Genomic DNA, 20,708 nt, shown 5'->3' with positions numbered 1-20,708 from the left:
GCCTGATCACTGTGTATCAAGTAAGGTGTGAATTCCAATAATCTCAGGGAAATAATTTTTGCGTAATACTTGGTGTCATTATTTAAAAGTGAGATGGGTCTATAATTAGCCGGGTTTGATGGGTCTTTATCTGGTTTGGGGATGGTTACAATAGTGGCCTGTAACATTTCATCTGGGAGGGAGCCTGTTTGCATTGCTGTATTATAAGTATTAACCATATGGGGAACTAATATTTTTTTAAATGTTTTATAGTATTCGCATGAATATCCATCGGGGCCTGGGGCTTTATCTTTCTTAGATTTGTCTATGACCTGGAGGACCTCCTGGGATGTGATGGTGGAGTTTAGTTTCTTGAGTTGTTCATCGTTTAATTTTGGAAGTTGTAGGTTTGATAGGAATTTATTTATAGAGTCTTTCGAGGGCGGGTGGGTATGTGGATTTTGGTTAAGATTATATAAATCTCCATAAAATTTTCTAAACTCCTCTGCGATGGCTTTAGGGTGGAGTATTTTATTTTTGGAGTTGGGATCCGTCACGAAGGATATTTTGGTTTTTATTCTTTTTTGTTTGACTCTGTTAGCCATCCATTTTGTGTTTTTGTTCATTTCGGTATAGTAGGTGGTCTTCATATGTTTTATATTTTTTTCGTGCTCGTCAATTAGTAGGTTCCGCACTCTTAATCTAGCTTCTCTTATTTGGTTACCCGTTGGGGGAGAGGAGTTGGCATGGGTTTGGCTCTCTAATTTTTTTAATTCTCCATGGCTTTTTTGAGAAGTATGTTTTTTTCTTTTTTGTATATTGATCCTTGTTGAATCATGGCTCCCCTTATGACAGCCTTATGCGCGTTCCAGAGCGTATATCTGCACATGTCTGGGTTATCGTTAAGTAGGAAGTATTCTTCCATCACTTCTCTGATTCTTTGCTGAAATTTTGGTAATTTCAGTAGAAATAGGTTGTTTCGCCAGGAGTTTGAGGTGTTAGCTAGGGGGCCCATTTTTAGTTTTAGTGATATTGGAGCATGGTCTGACCATGTTGTTACTCCTATCTTGGCTTCTTTAGTTTTGTTTAAGATGTGGAAGTCTCCCAGGAACATATCTATTCTCGATGAAGAGTTATGTCTAAAGGAATAAAATGTAAATTCCCTAGAGTTGACGTTTAGTGCTCTAAATACATCATATAGATCATTATTCTGTATCCAGGACTGGAGGTTCATTCCTCTGTTCCTTTCTGGGTGGCTTGAATCAAGGGATTGGTCAGAGATTGCATTAAAGTCTCCGCAAATTAGCAGAGAGCCTTTTTTTAGCTTCCTAATCTTCCTCGCCACTCTGTTCAAGAATTTAATTTGATGCGTATTTGGGGCATAGATATTGACCAGGGTGGCGAGGAAACCGTCTATTTCACAGACCAGGATCAAGTACCTTCCCTCTAAATCCCTGACCTCCTCGATTAGTTTAAAATTCACCGAGTCTCTAATAGCTATCATAACGCCGGCCTTTTTTTGGGGGGCATTGGCCAGAAAGCACCTGGAGAACATTGGATGCTCCATCTTTGGGTGGTTGGATTCCTTTAGGTGCGTTTCCTGAACACAAAAAATGTCTGCATGGGAAGTAATAGCTTCTTTCCATAGGCACGTTCTTTTGAAGGGGGAGTTAAGACCTCTAGCGTTTAAAGATATTAATTTCAACTCCATTTTTGTTTCTGGGTGATTGTTGTGAGGACCTGTTGGGTCTTGTGGTGTACTTTCGAAATGCCTGGAGATTCGTCTTTCTCTAGGTGCATCTTAGTTGGTTCAGGAGTCTGCATAGGAATTTTTTCTTGGTGGGAGAGTATGCAAGGGTTTTGTTGAGGGGGTAGGTTAAGGGGTGAAAAAAACTTGTAGCTGTAAAGCAACATAACAGTTGTTGCTGATATCATCAACTGATAACGTAGATAAAGTAAAAGGACCTTTCCTTCGTAGGGGCTACGGCCCTAGGTAGGTCTTGTTTCGGGGGTTTAAGAGTTCAGCCTGTGCCCAAGCATAAACGTGCTTGTTGGTGCCCAGGGTTTACTTGCAGTGTGAGGCTCATTTTTAATAGTTTCAACGGTGTGCGGATTTGTTCTTGTTTGGTCTGTTGTTTTGTTGGTGAGACCATTCATTGGTTATTTGAGAAGGGTGGTGTTCTCTGGGTACTGGGAGGTCCCATCTTCTTAGAAGGTGCATGCCTTCTTCAGCGGTTAAAATTGTGATGATCTTGCCGTCTTTGTTAACGTGCAGTTAGTGGGGAAACCCCATCTATATGTTATATTATTATCTCTCAGAATTTTAGTAATTGTCAGGAATTTCTTCCGTGCCAGCATTGTGATCTGAGAGAAATCAGCAAAGATTTTTATGTTGCTGTACGGGGGCGGGAGATCCCTCATGGTTCTTGATGTTCTCATTAAGTTGTCTTTTGTTTGATAAAAATGGACTCTCGCTATTACGTCCCTCGGAGCATTATCGGGGATGTTTTTTGGCTTCGGGAGCCTGTGGACTCTGTCCAATATGCGTTCTTCTTTTTTTGAATTAGGTAGTAGCGTTTTAATTAGTTCTTGCATGTACTCATTCAGTTCCTCTGGCTTCACTGCTTCAGGGATGCCTCTTAGCTTAATATTGTTGCGGCGATTCCAATCTTCAAGATCGGCCATTTTGTTTTTTAGTATTGCCACTTCCTCCTCGAGACTATAATGGGCGTCTATGAGCTCGTTATGAGAGGTGGTTAATTCGCCGGTTTTATTTTCTAAATGATCTATTCTTCCTTCCATTTCGTTGAAGTTTCTGTTGATTTTGGTGTTTAAGTTTGCCAGATCATTTTTAATGGAACTTTTCAAAGCAATCACCATATCTCTAATGAAACATTGAGACGCCATCTGGTCTGTACATTGAATATTAAATAGCGGGTCAGAAGCCTCCTCCTCCTCTTGTGCTTCCACTATTACATCATCAGTGGGTTTATGTAGGGGGTCTTTTCTGGGGCGCCTTTTATCGGGGCTCTTGCTGGGGGAGCTGATAGCTCTTTTTTCTTTAACCTGTGTGGATGTTTCAGGGGGGAAAGATGGCGCCTGCACTCCCCCCTCCCCTTCCCCCTGGCAGACACTGCCTGTCTCTGAATGCTCTTCCCTTCCTGAGGTCTCCCTGCTGCTTTTTGCGGGTTTCTCTTTGTGAGGGGGACAACGTGAAGGTGTTCTATGCGGTGGAGTAAGTGTAATGTTTCCTCCACTTACCTCTGGATCTTGCGTTCCCTTCGTTCGCGCTGCCTCCTCCTCTCCTGCTCTGCCGGGAGTCGACTCCGCCATCTTCTCCTCTTCTGAGCCGCGCGCCGGATAGAAGTCCGTGAGGCGCTTCGGACCCCCCTTCCCGGTCTTCCTGCGGGTGGACATCTGCAGGTAAAGTGTTCTTTGTTTCTCTTGAGCGGTTGAATACCCTGGGCGAGCTTCTAGTTGCTGTTAAGCTTGGTTCTTTAGCGGAGCCTTCTAATACACGACTTCCATCGGCTCCGTCAGGCCACGCCCCCAGAATTTTATAATTTGACTACCCCTTTATATTATGCTGCTTTCAGGCGGACGTAAATCAGGGGCTTTTTCTTCTATTTTTGCTCTCCTGTGGTCACAAAACATGAATTTCCTGCACACTGTAACTCTAGTTCTGATGAATTGCAGGAGGATCAGGTGTTGTGTATATGATACAAGCACAAATAAGACCTTATTACACTCATTTGAAAGCAGCAAAATATATAAATGTTATAATTTTTTGTCTGCGTGGGGTTGTTTGTGCAACATGTCTGACACCTCAATTCGGATGCTGCTAAACGTCTTGGTCTTGGAGTTAATGAACAGCCAAATTATAGAAGAGGAGAGATTAGGTGGGCAAGCACTGACCTTCAGTATTTGACACTTGGAGACAAAGCATGTTCTCTGGATCTCGGCAACTGTGGGTTGGTGGGGTGGGGAGAGAAGGGGTAAGTACCGTTTTTTCCCCCAGAGTAAGCTCTACCCTGGTTTTTGAGGGGGGTTTGAAATCTAAGCCCTTCACTCCCTGAAAATAAGCCCTAGCTAAAGTACATGAAAAAAAACATCAATTCTCACCTAGCCCACAGCGTTTGAGTCCCTCGCTATGGTCCCCGATACTGCAGCAAGCTGCTGTGTCCTCCACGTTAAGATATACTCTTCTTTCTGGTGACGGGGCTCTGAATACCCCGCCTCCAACAAAGCGAGTGCTATGATTGGATCAAGCACCAGCCAATCGGAGTCGGCGCTTGATCATTTATAGCCAATCTTTCTAATTTAGCAGACTTTTACAGGTTCACTGCTTTATTTCATGTCTTCCATTTATAACAGAAGACGCAACACTTCCAGTTTCACCTATCGATGGGTTATGTTGTTGTGTTTTGACCAGAGGAATACCCCTACGTGCAGCACCGTTCCTCCTACTACTAAAACTAATGGAGCCAAGACAGAGCCTTTAATGCAGATGTGAACAGACTCCTATTCTAATCTGTCTGTGGTGCCTTATCAGAATTTTTTTTTTTTGTCTTCACTTGTAGGTATGTCACAGTTGGATGAATACATCATGGAACGAGTAATGGAGGAGTTTGAACAGCGATGCTATGACAATATGAACCATGCCATTGAAACACAGGAAGGCCTTGGAATAGAATATGACGAGGATGTTGTATGCGATGTTTGTCAGTCCCCGGATGGAGAGGATGGCAATGAAATGGTCTTCTGTGATAAATGTAACATCTGTGTACACCAGGTAGGCACCTTTTATTTTTATATGCTGCAACAAAAATAGCAAAGAGATCAAATAGCCTGATGAAGCTTGATTGTTGAAAAGTGGATGATGCATTAGCATGTTGCCTTTTATCGAGATGTAGCTTTGGCAAATTGCAGTTGACACATTATCACAGCCCCCTCTCAGTTTGTAGCATTGTGATGATTGGCACCCTGCAGGCAGCACTTTTTATTCACACACTTTAGCTGACTTTAGCCATCATCCATTACATCAACTATGTGTGCTAAAAAGAAAACCGTAGATGGAGAAATTAAAAAAAAGAAACAAAAAAAAAACATTAAAACAATAGTTAAAAAATACGAAATACTCAAATCATAGAACCTATTAAAGATTTCTTCTCACTAGAATTAAAGCAATTGGCATTAAAGGGACTGTTCAATTATGAGCTCAAAAACAATATGCATGCCAGCACCCATAGCAGATTCTTATGTGTCTGTTTTTTTTGCCTCATCTTTTGCTCTTTGACTGCTTTTTATTTAACTCTATTAAAGCAGAGCTGCGATCTATGACTACAGTTTAGCTGCAGTGCCTTCAGGTAGTCTGAGACATACATCATCTCTTCATTGGTTCAGGGAAACACACCTCCTGCCTCATCATCTCTTCATTGGTTCAGGGAAACACACCTCCTGCCTCATCACAGGCTTCGCTTCCCTCCCCTACAGCACTGTGATTGGCTGCTGCCTATGACAGGTTCAGGCTGACGTCCGTACAGGGAGGGCTGTTTTCTACTACAGTAAAGGGCAGAATTATATTCAAGTATGCCTTCCTAAATCACCAGATGATTATAAGTAACAGCAGTTCATCTACTAGGACAACTCGGGGGAGAAGTGAAACAGAAAATAGATGCAGTGTCCCTCTTAAGCACTGGGGCTCTTAGGCCGGCTGTCCATGGGCGTTGCGGTATCCTGCGGTGAAGCTCTGCCGCGGGAGCCGCCTCCCGGGAGCAGGAGCCGTCGCCGAATCTCCACCAGTCAGCCCTATCTAATAGATAGGCTGACCGCGGAGAATCGCAATGATTCTCCGCTCGTGGACAGGTGCCGGCTCTTTCCATAGCAATGCTATGGGAAGCGCTGGCCGGTGTGGTCGCCGGCAAATACACTGCCGTGGACAGGGGGCCTTAGTCTAATCCAAGCGGACATCTCCATGGAGCTTGAATACTTACCATACATGCATAGACCTCCTCTGTGTTCTTCACTTTCCTCCCACATTCAAAAATGATTCTCTAGTTAATTGGTTTCCTATGAAATTGGCCCGGCAGTCTATTTCTGTGATAGGAAAATTAGGCTGTGAGCCCTCTAGGGGCTGGGCTGATACTTACAGTCTGTGTACCGCACCATGGCATATGTCAGTGCTGCAGAAGTAATGGGAATAGCTCTGTCAGAATGGTAGTAGATGCCATTGAGGCCATTGGCAGCCTATTTTCTCTGTAGACTTGTGTAGTTTCAGGAGCATGGAGGAAGTCTTGCAGACAAGGCAAAAACTTATTAGTTTTTTAAATTCCTTTCTAGGTCTTCCTGGTAATTTGCGTTTTAATATACAGAATCCAATGTATTCGTTTTACTAATCCCAATGAACATGGTATCCTGATGAATGAGGAGCCGCTCGTATGACTAATTACCATCCATAGAAATATTGTTTCCAGGTCTTGGCGTTTAGTGACATTAATACATGTAATATTGACAAATAGAGTTCAGCGGGAGCGTGCCTGCCTCCTCGGCAAGAAGAGATGGTTTACAGCGAGACGTACATTATAAATATTCACTTCATGCGAGCGATGACAAGCCTGTCCAATAGATGCTTCATGCTTGACATATTACACCTTATAAAGGAGCTGGATGGAAGCCTTACATCATTCCCCCGGTTACTGCTGCACGGTTACAGTCACAACGATTAACTATGCAATGTGATGACATAATTAAATAATGGGGAGATAAGCAGGGGCTTAGCCGGAATCGGAGTATGCTGCAATATACACAGTCCGTCTGCAGCGGACAAGCCCCTCGCCCCCCTTGATATATTTAAACATTTACCATATACATGGATTTTAACCTATTTTGGCTGTTCTCTGGTCGTTGTATAGGCAATACGTTAATGATCTCACTTTCCACATGATTTCAGGCCTGCTATGGCATACTGAAAGTGCCAGAAGGAAGTTGGCTGTGTCGGACGTGTGCCTTGGGGGTACAGCCAAAGTGCTTATTGTGCCCTAAGAAAGGAGGGGCAATGAAGCCCACACGGAGCGGCACTAAGTGGGTCCATGTCAGCTGCGCTCTATGGATTCCTGAGGTAAAGTACTGAGTACCTGCAGTTCTGTTATCCTGCCTGATCTGACAATGCATACACCCACCATGAACTCGAATTGTAATGTACTTTTTGTTTGGCGGGGGTTGAAAAGCATGGTCAAGGAGTTTTGGGGAGGGGGGTGACAGAACCTATGCCAAAGGACACCCCTCTGGCATGTAGGTCTAAGAGCTGTTATAGGTACACATGGAGTGCATTTGCTATTTTTCTGTATACGGGTGGCGACTAAACGTACTTTTTTTTGCCACAGCTGTTTTTTCTTTTCCCCCTTGTATTCAGTTACTTTCCCGACTTCTCACGCCGCTCTTAAAGCTCCAAGTGAGAAGATTTCGGGGTTTTTTTGTTTTTTTTTTAAGCTACTGATAAATCCTAAGTATAAACGATGTTGTGTTCTCTCAGGTGAGCATCGGGAGTCCAGAAAAGATGGAGCCTATTACAAAGGTGTCTCACATACCCAGCAGTCGCTGGGCTCTCCTCTGCAACCTGTGCAGTGAGAAGTTTGGAGCCTGCATACAGGTGAGGTTTGCTGGGACTCAACAACTATGTTCAAGTGGAAATTTTGTATAAAATGTTGTGTAATGTTGGGGCACATGGCAGCGTACATGGACGTACATGGCATATGCTGTGTATGCAGCAGGGTGGGAGGAGAGCCCATTCCGTATACGGCAGATATAAGCCTGCTAAAGTCACTATTGGAGAGGACTTGGAGTGCAGCTGCTACCCCTTTAAATGTGTCGTTCATTCTGACGACGACCTTTAAATGTCCCAGATGACCTTGCCGCAATAAGATCGTATGGTTTCTGTTCGGGTGTCACAGCAACTTTGTGCCTTTTTGAAGGCTTCCAGGGCTGCCATAATTGTTTGTCTATTTAAAAGATGCGATCAAACGATTAGAAGTTCAATGTCTGTATCGGGACGTTAAAAAAAGTAAAAATAACTAAAATAAGAACTTAACATTTTTAGAAAAGTAACAAACCCTTTCATCAGTTGTCGCATATATGCAAATATGCAATGCCAGTATTGTGTTTAGTTTTTTTTTTTTTTTTTTTTGCTCACTTCGCCTCCAAGAAAAAAATTGAATAAAAAGCAGTAGTTGTATGGTAAAATACCAAACCACAAAACGATAGCAATAAAAATACAGGTTGTCCTTAAAAAAAAACAAAAAAAAAGAAAACAAGCTCTCATAAAGCCCAATCGACCGAAAAATAAAAACATTTATTTATTTATTTTGTGAATGACAACTGCAGAATGTGAAGTGGACACTAGAGCGACAATCATCCTTGGTCATGGAGGGGTTAAATCAGTTCCCAAATTGGGGGTCTTTATTCTCAAAACCTCACTGATTAATATTTCTGAGATGTCACTGACGTAAACAGAAATGGCATCCAATGCGGGTTCTTTTTTAATTCCTACAACTGCACATATAGGGGCACATTTCCTAAGATCCGCATACAGGGATAGGCTAAGGTGTAGTACTTGGGGCACAGCACTCGTTTGAAGTTGGGGAAGCAGAATGAAAAGCTTTACGTTCGTAGAGGTGACCACAGAACGGTCTGATGCTGCCCCCTACACTGCCTTGTGGTGACCGCAGGGGTGCGTGTTATCTCTTACCATTAGGAGAGAAGGCATGTGCGGTCTGTCACATTTTTTTATGCTGCTTGCTTATGGTTTCCAGCATCAAACACCGAGTGCAGCAGGTGATACAATTTATCTGCACTTTCTAGAAGTTGTTCTGCACCAGCCTTTTATCCACGGGATTTTTTTAATGTATTTGATACAAATTGTTAGTTTGATGCAAAATTGCGTGAGGCGACCATGAATGTGAAGTGCTGGCTGACATTAACGCAGTTTGCCAGGTGTCTACTTTGGGATAATGTATTGGTATGGGGGTTATATACTCGCAGTGGATGCTGCTTTAAAATAAATGCATTTTAGTTTGATTTTCAAGGTTTTAGTTGTGCGTGTCAAAAGTATGAAAATTGGCAGTGAAAAGGGTTAAACGCCGCTACCTTAAAAATAAAATCCTGTTTAATATGTATTCCAGTCATTATCATATTATTCCCTGTGGGCATCATAAAAACAGGATGAATTTCATTTCTCAGGGGATGTTGCATAATCACAGATGTAATTATAGGGATTTTTTTCACACTTTTTTTTTTTAATTCTAGAATCCCTGCGGGTAGAAAATTGATGTAGATGTCTGATTAAACTGTTCTGCGAGCGCTTTTATCCGGTGAACGTAAAGTCCGTCCGTAGACTGCAGCCTGCCTCTAAACGCACACTTGTAAATGAACGGCTCCAATTGCTGTAATTACTGGCAGTCATTTAAATGCCATGGGATAATGAATAAAACCTTTCCACGGTCTAATTGTTCGCCATGGCCCAGGTGATGGCGGCCGTCTGTGCTCTGTGTAGTATCGATCACCTCCCCACACCCTGCAGTCGTCTCTTCATTTTCCAATAACAGCTTTTGTACTTTATGATGTTGTATTTTCTTATTTCCTTTTGCTCCTTTTAGGTGTATTTTTTTTTTCTCCCACCGTATTGATTTCCGACCGGAGAACAGCATAGACTTCATGATGTAAAGTCAGTTAATAACTGTCTTGTGTGTTTTCCCTTTCATCTGCGTGCTGAATCAACCTGAGCAGGAAAACCCAGAGGAGGGCGAATTGGCTTCTTTTCAAGGGAACGTAGAAATATTCTGTTGTCATTGTATGTTAGTCTCCGAGGTTAGAAAGCTGTCATGTAGCACAGCCTGCAACATGCACTTTCACTTAAAGGGATCTTTTTTTTTCCTTCTCCTTTTTTTTTTTTTTTTTTGCTAGTTTACACACGCTGGCAAAACATTATAGCAGTTGCTCAATACAGTCTGACTATTAACGAGGTAAAATAAACAGCTACAGGCTTTATAATTACTGCTTGTGTCTAATTTAATATCAACATTTATCCTGGCTTGCTAGATAGATACAGTGAATGGATACATTTTTTCAAGCAGTATAGACCAGCTCCAAAAAGTATCCACATCACATAATGATAAGGCTCTGCTGACATCTGCATTGGAAGCTCCGATTTGGCGCCTGACGGAGATTTATCTCACAATCATGGATGAAATAGCGCAGCATGTTGTGGTGTTTTGTCCAGGAAGACCCCTTATAGTCAGTAGGGTCGATTTGTTCGTCATAGGACAGACCCATTCCTAGCAGGGTTTCCGGTTTCTTACATTCATGAGTGTACAGGAAAACGGAAACCCTAAAAGCAGATGTGAACAGAGCCGTTCAATAGTGAAACACCCTCACTTACTCACAACACCCATTTTTTTTTAACTTAAATGAATTTTTGGGTGATTTTTTTTTTTTTTTTTTTTTATATTTTGGGATGGCAAAGCACTTAACCCTTTCCAATCCACAGTCTGACGTCTTAAGACATTATGTTTTAAGGCTGTACAGCTCCGATGTTGGAAGACGTCAGTCGGTGTTCTCTTACTGTATACTGCCAGCCTCTCTGCTGTTGGAACCTATCCAACATGTTGCTGCATGCAATACTGGCTTTAGCCAGCAGATAGAGCCGTTGTATAATAGCAGAAAAAGAGTAAGCCCCCTAGGAAAACCAGAATACAAGTTGGATTGGAAAGGGTTAATTCTTCTCTCCTGCAAAAATAAACGTTGTTTTTGGTCAAGAATAAGACTTTGCAGTCTTATGAGCAGAAGACAACTAAGCCATCAGTCCATCCTCACGGACAGAACTCCTACTGGGACTCGGACTCAGTGATATGTTAAAGCTGCAGAAGACAGTGCAAGATTTTTAAAGAAATCCTATTGCAAAAATGATCGTCCGCCCAGAATGCATGCATTTAAGTGCAAATAATAACCCCCCCCCCCAAATTTGTCCATAACCTTTTAACCATGTAACTGCTGACACCTAAGCTCGCACATCTGTATGCTCTCCACTTATTATAGCCGATTAGCAGTTTGATACAATTTTTTTTAATGTAAAAAAATATATATTTTTTTTCCTATTGTAATAGTTGAGATTATTCATTTAGGATGATGGTAGAAGAGACGAGTCCTGTATATTTATACCACACACATCGTCTTACTTGTTGGGTCTAACTAATGCATAATCAGGTGTTAGATGTCCACAGAAGTAGCCTTTTTTTCTCAGTTTATTGAAGAAGAAAAAAAGCTATGGTTACGGCCTTTTACTGAGGTTTCTATCTACTTGTTCTGAGTAGGTCGATGGCTTGGCCTATTTGGGAAATGCTGTTGTCCTCTGGGGCTGCCCCCTACAGGTGCTATGTTGTAGTGCTGTCGGTTGCCATGTCGTCCTGCACCCAGTATTACAATGAATCAATGTAAAAGTTGGCTAGGCAAACATTTTTTTTTGTGTGTTTGGTAGGTTTATGAAAATGTAGCCATAGCTTCACCGTTACCATAAATGTGTCATTCAGACGTCCTACTTTTTCTCCTGATTTGAGTTAGTCCATTGAATTGTCTTAAGTCCTGTCTTTCTTTTTGCTTTTAGTGCTCTGTTAAAAATTGCAGAATTGCTTTTCATGTCACGTGCGCCTTTGATCGTGGCCTGGAGATGAAGACTATCCTGACAGAAGAAGACGAAGTGAAATTTAAGTCTTACTGTCCAAAGCATAGTGGAAGCAAGAAAACAGAGGACGGCCAAATCATCGAGATCGCCAGTGACTGGAATGACGCCGCTGAGGCTTCCCCGGCCTGTCTGGATGACTTACAAGGTCTTGCTGCCTGCCAACAGGAGGCCAAGAATGGGAGCCAGCGTAAGCTGAAACTCCAGCAGCTAGAGGATGACTTCTATACATTTGTCAATGTACAGGAAGTGAGTCAGGCCATGCAAATCCCGTATGATGTCACAGATTATATATACCAGTACTGGAAGCTGAAGAGGAAATCCAACTTCAACAAACCACTTATAACTCCTAAGAAGGACGAGGAAGACAACTTGGCCAAGCGGGAACAAGACTTTTTGATTCGGCGGCTGCAGCTCTTTACTCACCTGCGGCAGGATCTAGAAAGGGTGAGAACCTGTTTTCTTCTGCATGTTTTTAAGTTGATATGTGACAAGGGGGTGGAAGACGATCTAGCAGAGGGTTGCAGGTAAACCTACTTGGCCGCCTTGAAGGGTTCTCGCAGTCAACTTCCAGACTTGATTACATTTGTTCCATTGTATAGTGTCTAGAGAGCCCATGATGAACTTTGTATCTTCAGGACTGCGTAGTATTGATTCTGTAGTCTCACTTCTTTCCATCTGTGTCTTACTTTGCGCTAGCCTACTTTTGGTGGCTTGCAAGATGTAGGCTACCGATAGACAAAAGTATGATTGAGGGATCATTGTTTGTTGCCATGCAGGCATAGTTGTAGAAATAGGATTGTAGAAATGTAATCAAAACTGTTTGAAAAGTTGCTTTATGAATAATTTGGGATGCAATAAAAATGGCTGTAAAGGGAAGCGCATGGCCTTTGATAACTGAACAAGTCTGCTGTAAGGGCGGATTCACATCTGCATTGGAATCTTCCTTGCAGATACGGCTGAAAATACCGTAAGAAAATGCGCTACATGCAGCATTTTTCCTCCGTCTGAAAGCCGGGTAGAAAGCAAGCAGACCGCATTATAGTCAATGGGGTCCACCCAGCGTTGTTCAGTTCCTTCCAGAGACTAAATTGTTTGACCATGGGGATTCCCCTTTCCTGCCCCCAAATGGAGCCGGAAAGTGGAATCCCCTAAAGCCCCTTCGGTATACCAGATTACAGCTTTCTCCATCCCTCATGCAGTGTTTCTGTAGGGCACCTGCGTGTCCGCATATACATTATTGGTGAAAATGCTGTAATACTTTTACATGAAAAATCCCCAATGATGATCTTTTAATATTCTTCATATAACATGCCGGCTTAGACGCCTCCTCACAAGATATATTGGGTGACTGGCAGCTGACGGACCAATACTCATTGCAGATCCTTTATCTTACGATGTTTCTGGGGAGAAGCGTGCATGACATGAGTGTTTGCAAACCGTCTGATTGCCTCCCCACAGTGCTTATCCCTGGGATCCGGTTACATGAATCCTGTGGCTTTACATTGCCGTCTGCACATCTGCTGTGGTGCGGTAATCCCCATCCAGCCAAGGGAGGCTTCTGGCGTCAAGTCAGGATGCATCCTGCGTGCTGAACAAATGCTCTAGCCGCACGCTGACGTCTCCGTTCTTCTCTGTTTTAGGTGCGCAACCTCACATACATGGTGACCAGGAGGGAGAAGATGAAGCGCTCGGTCTGTAAGGTTCAGGAGCAAATCTTTCATCTTTACACAAAGCTCTTGGATCACGAAAGAAGCAGCGCTGGTGAGATATACGGTGTAACAACATGCGGGCTCTTCTCTGTCCCGCTGAAGTCCGTTTTCCTCAGGAATGAGAGTTACCTCAAGAAACTGGCACATGTGCTATACTATAACTAATATAACTAATATATATATATTTTAACAGAATTTTTTTTACAGCCACTCTGTAGACACAGGAAAAGATTTGAAGTTAGTCTGGAGGAGTAGTGTTATCTGCGGCCCTCCATTTGGGTCTTTCTGCAGTAGATTCGTTGATTCCTGGGGCCCCTCTTTTGTCTTTGAAGATGGCAGCAGTGCGTCTCTGGCTGCCCGGGTGCGTCTCTGGCTGCCCGGGTGCGTCTCTGGCTGCCCGGGTGCGTCTCTGGCTGCCCGGGTGCGTCTCTGGCTGCCCGGGTGCGTCTCTGACTGCTGAACAGAGCAGCATGTTCGGTCTATGACTACCAATACGTCGGTGTAAATTTGGTTGCCAGACGAGTGCTGTGGTCATATTAAAAAACACCAGAGGGGCCAGTGGATCCATGGTAGAATAATGTAGGTAATAAGCACTAGCTTCCAGTAGAACTTCAAATCTTATCCCTGGACTGAAGGGTCACTTTAAAGGAGTATTCTGGGCCTAGTTGATCGATGGGGTTCCGCCACTCGGGACTCCCTTCAATCAGATGTCAGTGCAGTGGGTTGGATATAATCATCATCAGTGGTCACGGCTTTACTCCCGCTGAAATCAATGGGAGCGCCGTGCTTCTCTTACACTTCCTGCTTTTCTTATGGTCTGGATAGAAGGAAGGATGTTTCCTTAAGAGCTATAGTGCTCATGCCCAGAAAATGAGAGACTTGTGCTAAACAGAAATCCCTATATGTAAATGTCCGTATGAGCGGAATTTACTGATTGTGCGGCTAGTGACAATTTTTATGGGCAGACAGTCAATAAAGATCAACAGTTAACAGTCATTTTCTGCATTAACACGGGTTAATTCTAACTGTTTCTTGGAATTGAATGATTGGTAACGATAATTGGCAAGTGTAAACGGACCTTAAATACGACCTGTCAGCTCTTCCATCATGTCTGTGACTGTAAATACTGCTACTGCCCAAACATATTTGTATGAATGATTTAATAACTGTTACCACTCCCCCTTGTCAATAATATGTATCCCTACACAGTCTGATAGCGGTACTCACCATTCATAATGGTAACATCCGCAGCAGAATCCAACCCTGTGCCCGGCCAAGGACCCCTGCATACCTATCCGGATTCTTGTTCACTGTGCTGCGTCTGTGCCAGTACACATGCGCAGTACAGATAATGCCGCGCCGTCGCTAGCCAATTACATGGATCCCGCTGCCTTTTTTCGCAATGATTGCAGAAGGGCCGCGGGTCAGACCGCTCCCATTGAATTCAATGGAAGCCTTCCATACGGAATCCAGTTCAAAATACAGCATGCTGCGATTTTTTTTTTTTTTTTTTTTTTTCCCCGCTAGCGGAAAATTGCAGTCGATTTCCGCTCGTGGGAATAAAAACTTGCATTTACATTACATGTGTATGGCAGGTATTTGCTGCACAATCCAGAGGCGGGCGCCGCTCTGGATTCCTCAATGCAAATCTGGCCATGTGCATTGGGCCTAAGGAGAGGAAAATGGGATTCGTAAGCGTAAGTGGAAAAAATATAACGTCCTCATGATAGCTACTACTGTGTTTTGCCGATAATTAGCCCTGCCCCAAAAATAAGCCCTAGTTTAGTGATGGTGAACGTTTTAGAGACCGAGTGCCCAAACTGCAACTCAAAACCCACTTATTAATTGTAAAGTGCCAACACGTCAGGGGGCGGGGCTTATCACGACGTATGATTTTTACCTCCGTCGTTCTTAAAAGGACAAGGCTGTTTCAAAATAGACTGGGTGCAGATTTTGACTGAGCGGCCCCAGCAGTAAGGGTGACATCCCACATCAGCCAAGTAGTAATAGTGACATCCCACAGCAGCCCCCAGTAGTAATAGTGACATCCCACAGTGACCCCAGCGGTAATAGTGACACACCACAGTGGTCCCCAGTAGTAATAGTGACACTTCACAGCATCCCCAGTAGTAATAGTGACATCCCAAAGTAGCCAATAGTAATAGTGACATCCCACAGTGGCCCCCAGTAGTAATAGCGACATCCCACAGTGGCCCCTGTAGTAATAGCGCCCCCCTCTGAGATTCAAATTCCCCTCCCACCTTTTCTGCTTGGCGCTGTTGCTGCCACAGATCCCAGGAGCACACTGTGACATGCTGCCAGACACCACCTCCCTTCCCTGCTCTCGCGGAACCAAGTAGGAGACGTCAGAGGAGGGGGGAGGAGGATTCCGGCTGCACACTGACATCACAGTGTATGCCGGGATCAGCGCCTCTAGCAGCGCTGCTGAGTGAATACCAGCAGGGGAGCTGCGGCACCCCTGCCGGTATTTACTAAACGTGGTAAGCGGCCGACGGCGGCGAGTGCCAGCTGGGAAGGCTCTGAGTACCGCCTCTGGCACGCGTGCCATAGGTTCGCCACCACTGCCCTAGTTAAACCCTTTAAAAAAAGAAAATACTCCCCTCGCAGGTGCCGTCCCCATTCCTTGTCATCCTCAACCATGGAGAAGAGAAATGAGATAGCAATGCATGCTGAACACATATTAGATGAGTTACAACAAATTACACTCTACCAAGCTCCCACATTACCTACGGTTCAGAGAAGCATTCCAGCGCCCCAGTTAAAAACCTCTTAGAATCTGCACCTCAAAGTGTAAATTCATGATTCTAGACTAGAATTTCCATGCTATTTATTAAGGTCATTCCCTGCAGGCCGTACACTCCATTCACTGCCATGTGGGGTAGAGCAGGAGGAGACTTATTACTTCCTTCTGAGAGCTTAAATAACTTAAATATATTCTACCCAAGCAGAGGATTGTAAACGGGTCTGTTACTTCAGTCATGTGATTACAGCAGACTCTGCACTTTTTTAAGCATATAATTTGTGAAGTGTAAGAGGGAAAAGGGGAGCAACGTGAGCTAGCAAGCTGGCAGATGGCATGAGTGCCGGAGCTCCAATGAATCTGAAATCATGAATCCATAGTTTTTACTGTTAAGGTAAATGGGAAGATGGAACAATACCTCCGCAGCCCCACCTATTGGAAAGCAGCATTCCTGTAAGTCAATAGCAGATATTAGAGTTTTTGAACAGGCCTTTTAAGACTTGTTTAAAAAGTCTGACATTGACTTGCAGGAATGATGCCTTCCAATAGGTGGGGCTGCAGAGGTACTGTTCCATCTTCCTTATTTGCATAATCTCCAGAGGAGCATGCATGGCCTTATAAGTTTCCTCACACCTAATAGGTGTTCTCTTTAAGGAGAAACTACACCTTTCCTGACCCATAGTCAAGGTATCATGGTATTGACCTAATCCATTGTAGCTTCTCATCTGGACTTATTTTTTTTTATTTATTTTTTTGTTTTATCAGGTGCCTTTACAGAAAGCGACATTCTCTTTAACACACAGTCCTCTGGCCCAGACGCCCTAAAAATTGAGGATTTGAAGTGGCATTCTGCTTTCTTCAGGAAACAACTTGGTCCTTCTTTGGGGCACTCCCTGAAAGTGTCCCACAAAAAGAGCAGAGACCGAGCGAGATCACTGAGCAGCATGAAATCGCAGTACTCTCGACCTACATACAGTGACAAAAGGAGCGACGGAATACCTTCAGACTCTACGTTGTCTATGGAGAAGGCCATTGCCAAGGTTTCACCAGTCCAGCAAAAAAATGGGTCTAGCATGCCAGAGCACAGGAAAAGACGAGACAGCCGCCCTCGGTGCGATATTATAAAAGCAGAGCTAAAGGAGAAGCCCCATAAGCAGCACCATAAGACTCTGCGGACAGGAGAGCCGGTAGATAAGCAGGTCGACAGCAAGAGAACCCTAAGCCAGTGTAGTAGTAAGACAACTGCTATGGCCACAAGAAAGCCCTCCGCTGGAACCAACCTCCCTAGATACAGCGGCTCCATCATCAAAATACATTGCAACCAGACTTCAGTAAAAGTGCCTACAAGCCCTGTCAAAAACTGGGGGGGGTTCCGGATTCCAAAGAAAGGAGAGAGGCAAAAGGCCGAAACCTGTCCGTCAAACACAAACTGCCAATACATAGGACTTGTGTCACCAAACGATAGGACAAAGGGTAAACTAAAGCTGGTCAGTGACCATGATGGCTACACCCCCGACGTGGAGATGAGTGACTCTGAAACCGAATCCACAGAGAAGTGTCCGCTACAAAGGCTGTCCTCCGGCAGCACCATGAGCAGACGGTACGAGACGGACATCATTAGGAGAAGCATCCTAGCCTCTTAACTGGACGACCTCGTTCTATATACTCCAAACTGTAACCGTAGGACAGACTGGTTCCAATGTCTGCGACCGGACAGGCCGATAGTCCGCTCTTCCTATATATACTTGCTCCAGTGTGTTTACTTGCACTTGAAAACCCAGGACTTTATTCCTACCCGCAATGTTTTCTTCCCTAGTTTTCTGCCTATGTTGGACACAGAGTATGTCTAACAGGTAGGTTCCAAGCTTGAGGGTAGGTGGCACTGGAAGTGCTTTCAGTTATCCATTTGAAAGCACAATGAATATCTTTTGGAGTAATACACAGTTTGGGTTTTGGGTACACCAACTTGCACTTCTGGCCCGTTACATTTCCTTGCACTTGTTCTGACATCCAGGCATGGTCTTAAGTAGTGTTTTTTGTTTTTTTTTTTTCTTTTTTTTCCCATTTTTGCCTGTTTAAACTGTTTTGTTAGCACAATGGCCAATTGTGTTGGGTACTTGGTGGAGTGGAATCAATAATGTCATGAGATGTATAGAAGCTCTATTTCACCGCCTTGGGGGTGTGTGATGCAATATGCACTTGAAATTATTTTGGAAGTTTTGGGGAACTGGAATAAAAGGGAGCACCTCCTTCCTCAAAATAAAACTGCACTGTACACATATTGATGAGCTGTCCATGCTTCTTTGCCCTATTGCACATCTGGGTCTCGTACTCTTCATGTAGGGGACTTGCCAGGCTTTTGGGCACTTATATACAACCTTTTATTTGCAAGATAATCTCTGGCATCAAAAATTCAACCAAAACCTAACTAGCCGGTACACTAAAGTACTGGCGTGAGATGCCAGCCCCGATTTAATGTGTTTTTACGGTTCTTACAGTGTCGGATCGCTCTGAATATGGTTGAACATGCAAAACTAATGCTGACTTATACAAAGTACTGACAGCGATGCTCCTGTATATCCGTATACATGGATCATTACTGTTGGGGACTTCTGAATATGCATTCCACTCCCACTTTTTGGGTATTCACTACTACATACCTGCTTCCGTTCAGTTGGGGGGGATTGAATGCAGACAATAGTAACTGACCTCCTTCCATTCCCAGAGGATGAAGGATTTATACATGACGGGGATGCCGGTTTCCGGACCGGTGCATATGACTCCATCAGTACTTCCAGCGCACTCCGAGGCAACATATATATATGATGACAATGACGTGTCCAAACGAGCTGCTGAATCTGATCACATTAACTGACATGAAACGCACTGCCGCGTACTCGCCTGCACTAGTTAGCGCTGATAAAGATGTCAGTCCTTTCGCTGGGCTTGTTTATGGGAAAGGGTTTTCGCATTGGTCATACGAAACCCATCTATCCTTTCTCAATCCCTTTCTTTGGTACTTGCGGGATGATCAGTCAACACGTAGTCCTTGTAAAGTGCGTTTAGCCATTTTACCGTGTAAACTGACCTTGCCTGTACACGCCCGACCGTTTCTCTATGGCCTTATAAGGTCTTCCACAATGTGTTTTTTATGGTCTATATAACTCTAAACTCTGGGAAACGCCAATCTATAAATTGTGATCTAGTCATGGGATTCTCTTACTGTATTCCAGAAGGAACACCTCCTCCTATTCCCAGGTTATAGGGTTTGTGCAGCCTTGGGAAGCGGTCTGTTTTTGTTTTTTTTCTTTTTCTCCAGAAACCATGCCACTTCCGCCATGGCAAGAGGTTACGGTACATTTTATTACTACTGCAGTGATATATTTTGTGCCGTATAAACTATGGCTCGGACTCCTATACAAATGAATGGGACACGGATTGAGGCCTTAGTCAGACGGGCGTTTTTTTGCGCGATTTGCGCATGCGCATGCGATTCGCGCATATATAGAACCAATGGTTTGCTATGGTATCGGTCACATGTCTGCTTTTTATGCAGATATGCTATAAATCATAGGACACGACGAATCGCAGATCGCGCCTATCTGCATTTAATGTGCGCACCAAAATCATTTACTGGCGAGCACGCCGCACTGTACTACCGTCATCTGGCAAGTGCATAGTCTTCTAGGATGTGAGAACTTGAATGAAATGGCAAAGGCTGACAAGGTGCTCGTAATATGGAGGCAACATCTTATCCATGCACGGCGAAAATGGTGCAAAAAAGTCCCATAAAACTAAGTTCCGGCCAGTCCAAGTTTCATGCGCATTTTGATGCGCACGGCGATTTTACTCCGGTCAGACGGGCGTTTTGCTGCGACGATAAACGCGGCTAGGTGCAGATTTTTCCTGCGATTTCTCCCCCCCCCCCCCCCCCCCCCCCCCCGGTCACGCGATTTGCGCATGCGCATCCGTCATGCGATCCACAAATCGCGGCAAAAAACGCCCATCTGACTAAGGCCTTAAGAGTGTATTCCGCATCATATTCTGCTGTGTGAACACCGTATAATAGAGATGAAATGCAAAACCAGACATGGCACAGTGGCGCTATTTAAAAAAAAAAAAAAAAAGACTCTTTTTTTTTTCTTTAAATCAACAACCCCTTTACTTTCTTGGGTCCCTGTCAGTGAGACACTATGTGTCTATGTGGGCAACAAATTGCTTCTAGGCATTAGACCTTTGGCACACCAGTTGTGAATGTGAGTTATGCCAGTTCATGTCTTGTACAATTTGCACCTACACCGCATCGGTATGCCATATTTCTTAACCGTGGGACAGATGGTAATAGGACGTGCCATGAGTTATTTCTATGTAGTCCATTGGTCCATGTGGAAAAAAAAGTCAGTGTGCATACCCTCAGAAGCCTATAATGTGGCCCCAAATATGATTGTGTGCACCTAGTCTTAGTTGAAGCTTAACTTAAGGCCTGTTTCACACAGGCTACAAAATCTCTCGAAGCCCATGGTTGCCA

The 20,708-nt window shown here is 43.9% G+C and overlaps 1 protein-coding gene across 2 annotated transcripts in view; it reads left to right on the top strand.

Annotated features, from left to right (window-relative positions):
• The window catches only part of JADE1 (jade family PHD finger 1), a 66,932-nt gene extending 46,879 nt beyond the window's left edge, over positions 1-20,053 (top strand). For both annotated transcript variants that reach the window (XM_066573752.1, XM_066573753.1), the window contains exons 6-11: positions 4,560-4,771; positions 6,929-7,096; positions 7,511-7,627; positions 11,633-12,154; positions 13,351-13,471; positions 16,946-20,053. In XM_066573752.1, coding sequence (XP_066429849.1) covers positions 4,560-4,771; positions 6,929-7,096; positions 7,511-7,627; positions 11,633-12,154; positions 13,351-13,471; positions 16,946-17,823 — 2,018 coding nt within the window. In that variant the 3' untranslated portion in view covers positions 17,824-20,053. The remainder of the gene's footprint in view (positions 1-4,559; positions 4,772-6,928; positions 7,097-7,510; positions 7,628-11,632; positions 12,155-13,350; positions 13,472-16,945) is intronic.
• Positions 20,054-20,708: the final 655 nt, after the last annotated feature.

This window comes from Eleutherodactylus coqui, chromosome 7 (genome assembly GCF_035609145.1).
Source record: "Eleutherodactylus coqui strain aEleCoq1 chromosome 7, aEleCoq1.hap1, whole genome shotgun sequence".
NCBI lineage: Eukaryota > Metazoa > Chordata > Amphibia > Anura > Eleutherodactylidae > Eleutherodactylus > Eleutherodactylus coqui.
The sequence above is the reverse complement of the archived record's forward strand: the minus strand, read 5'-3'. Positions and strand labels throughout refer to the sequence as shown.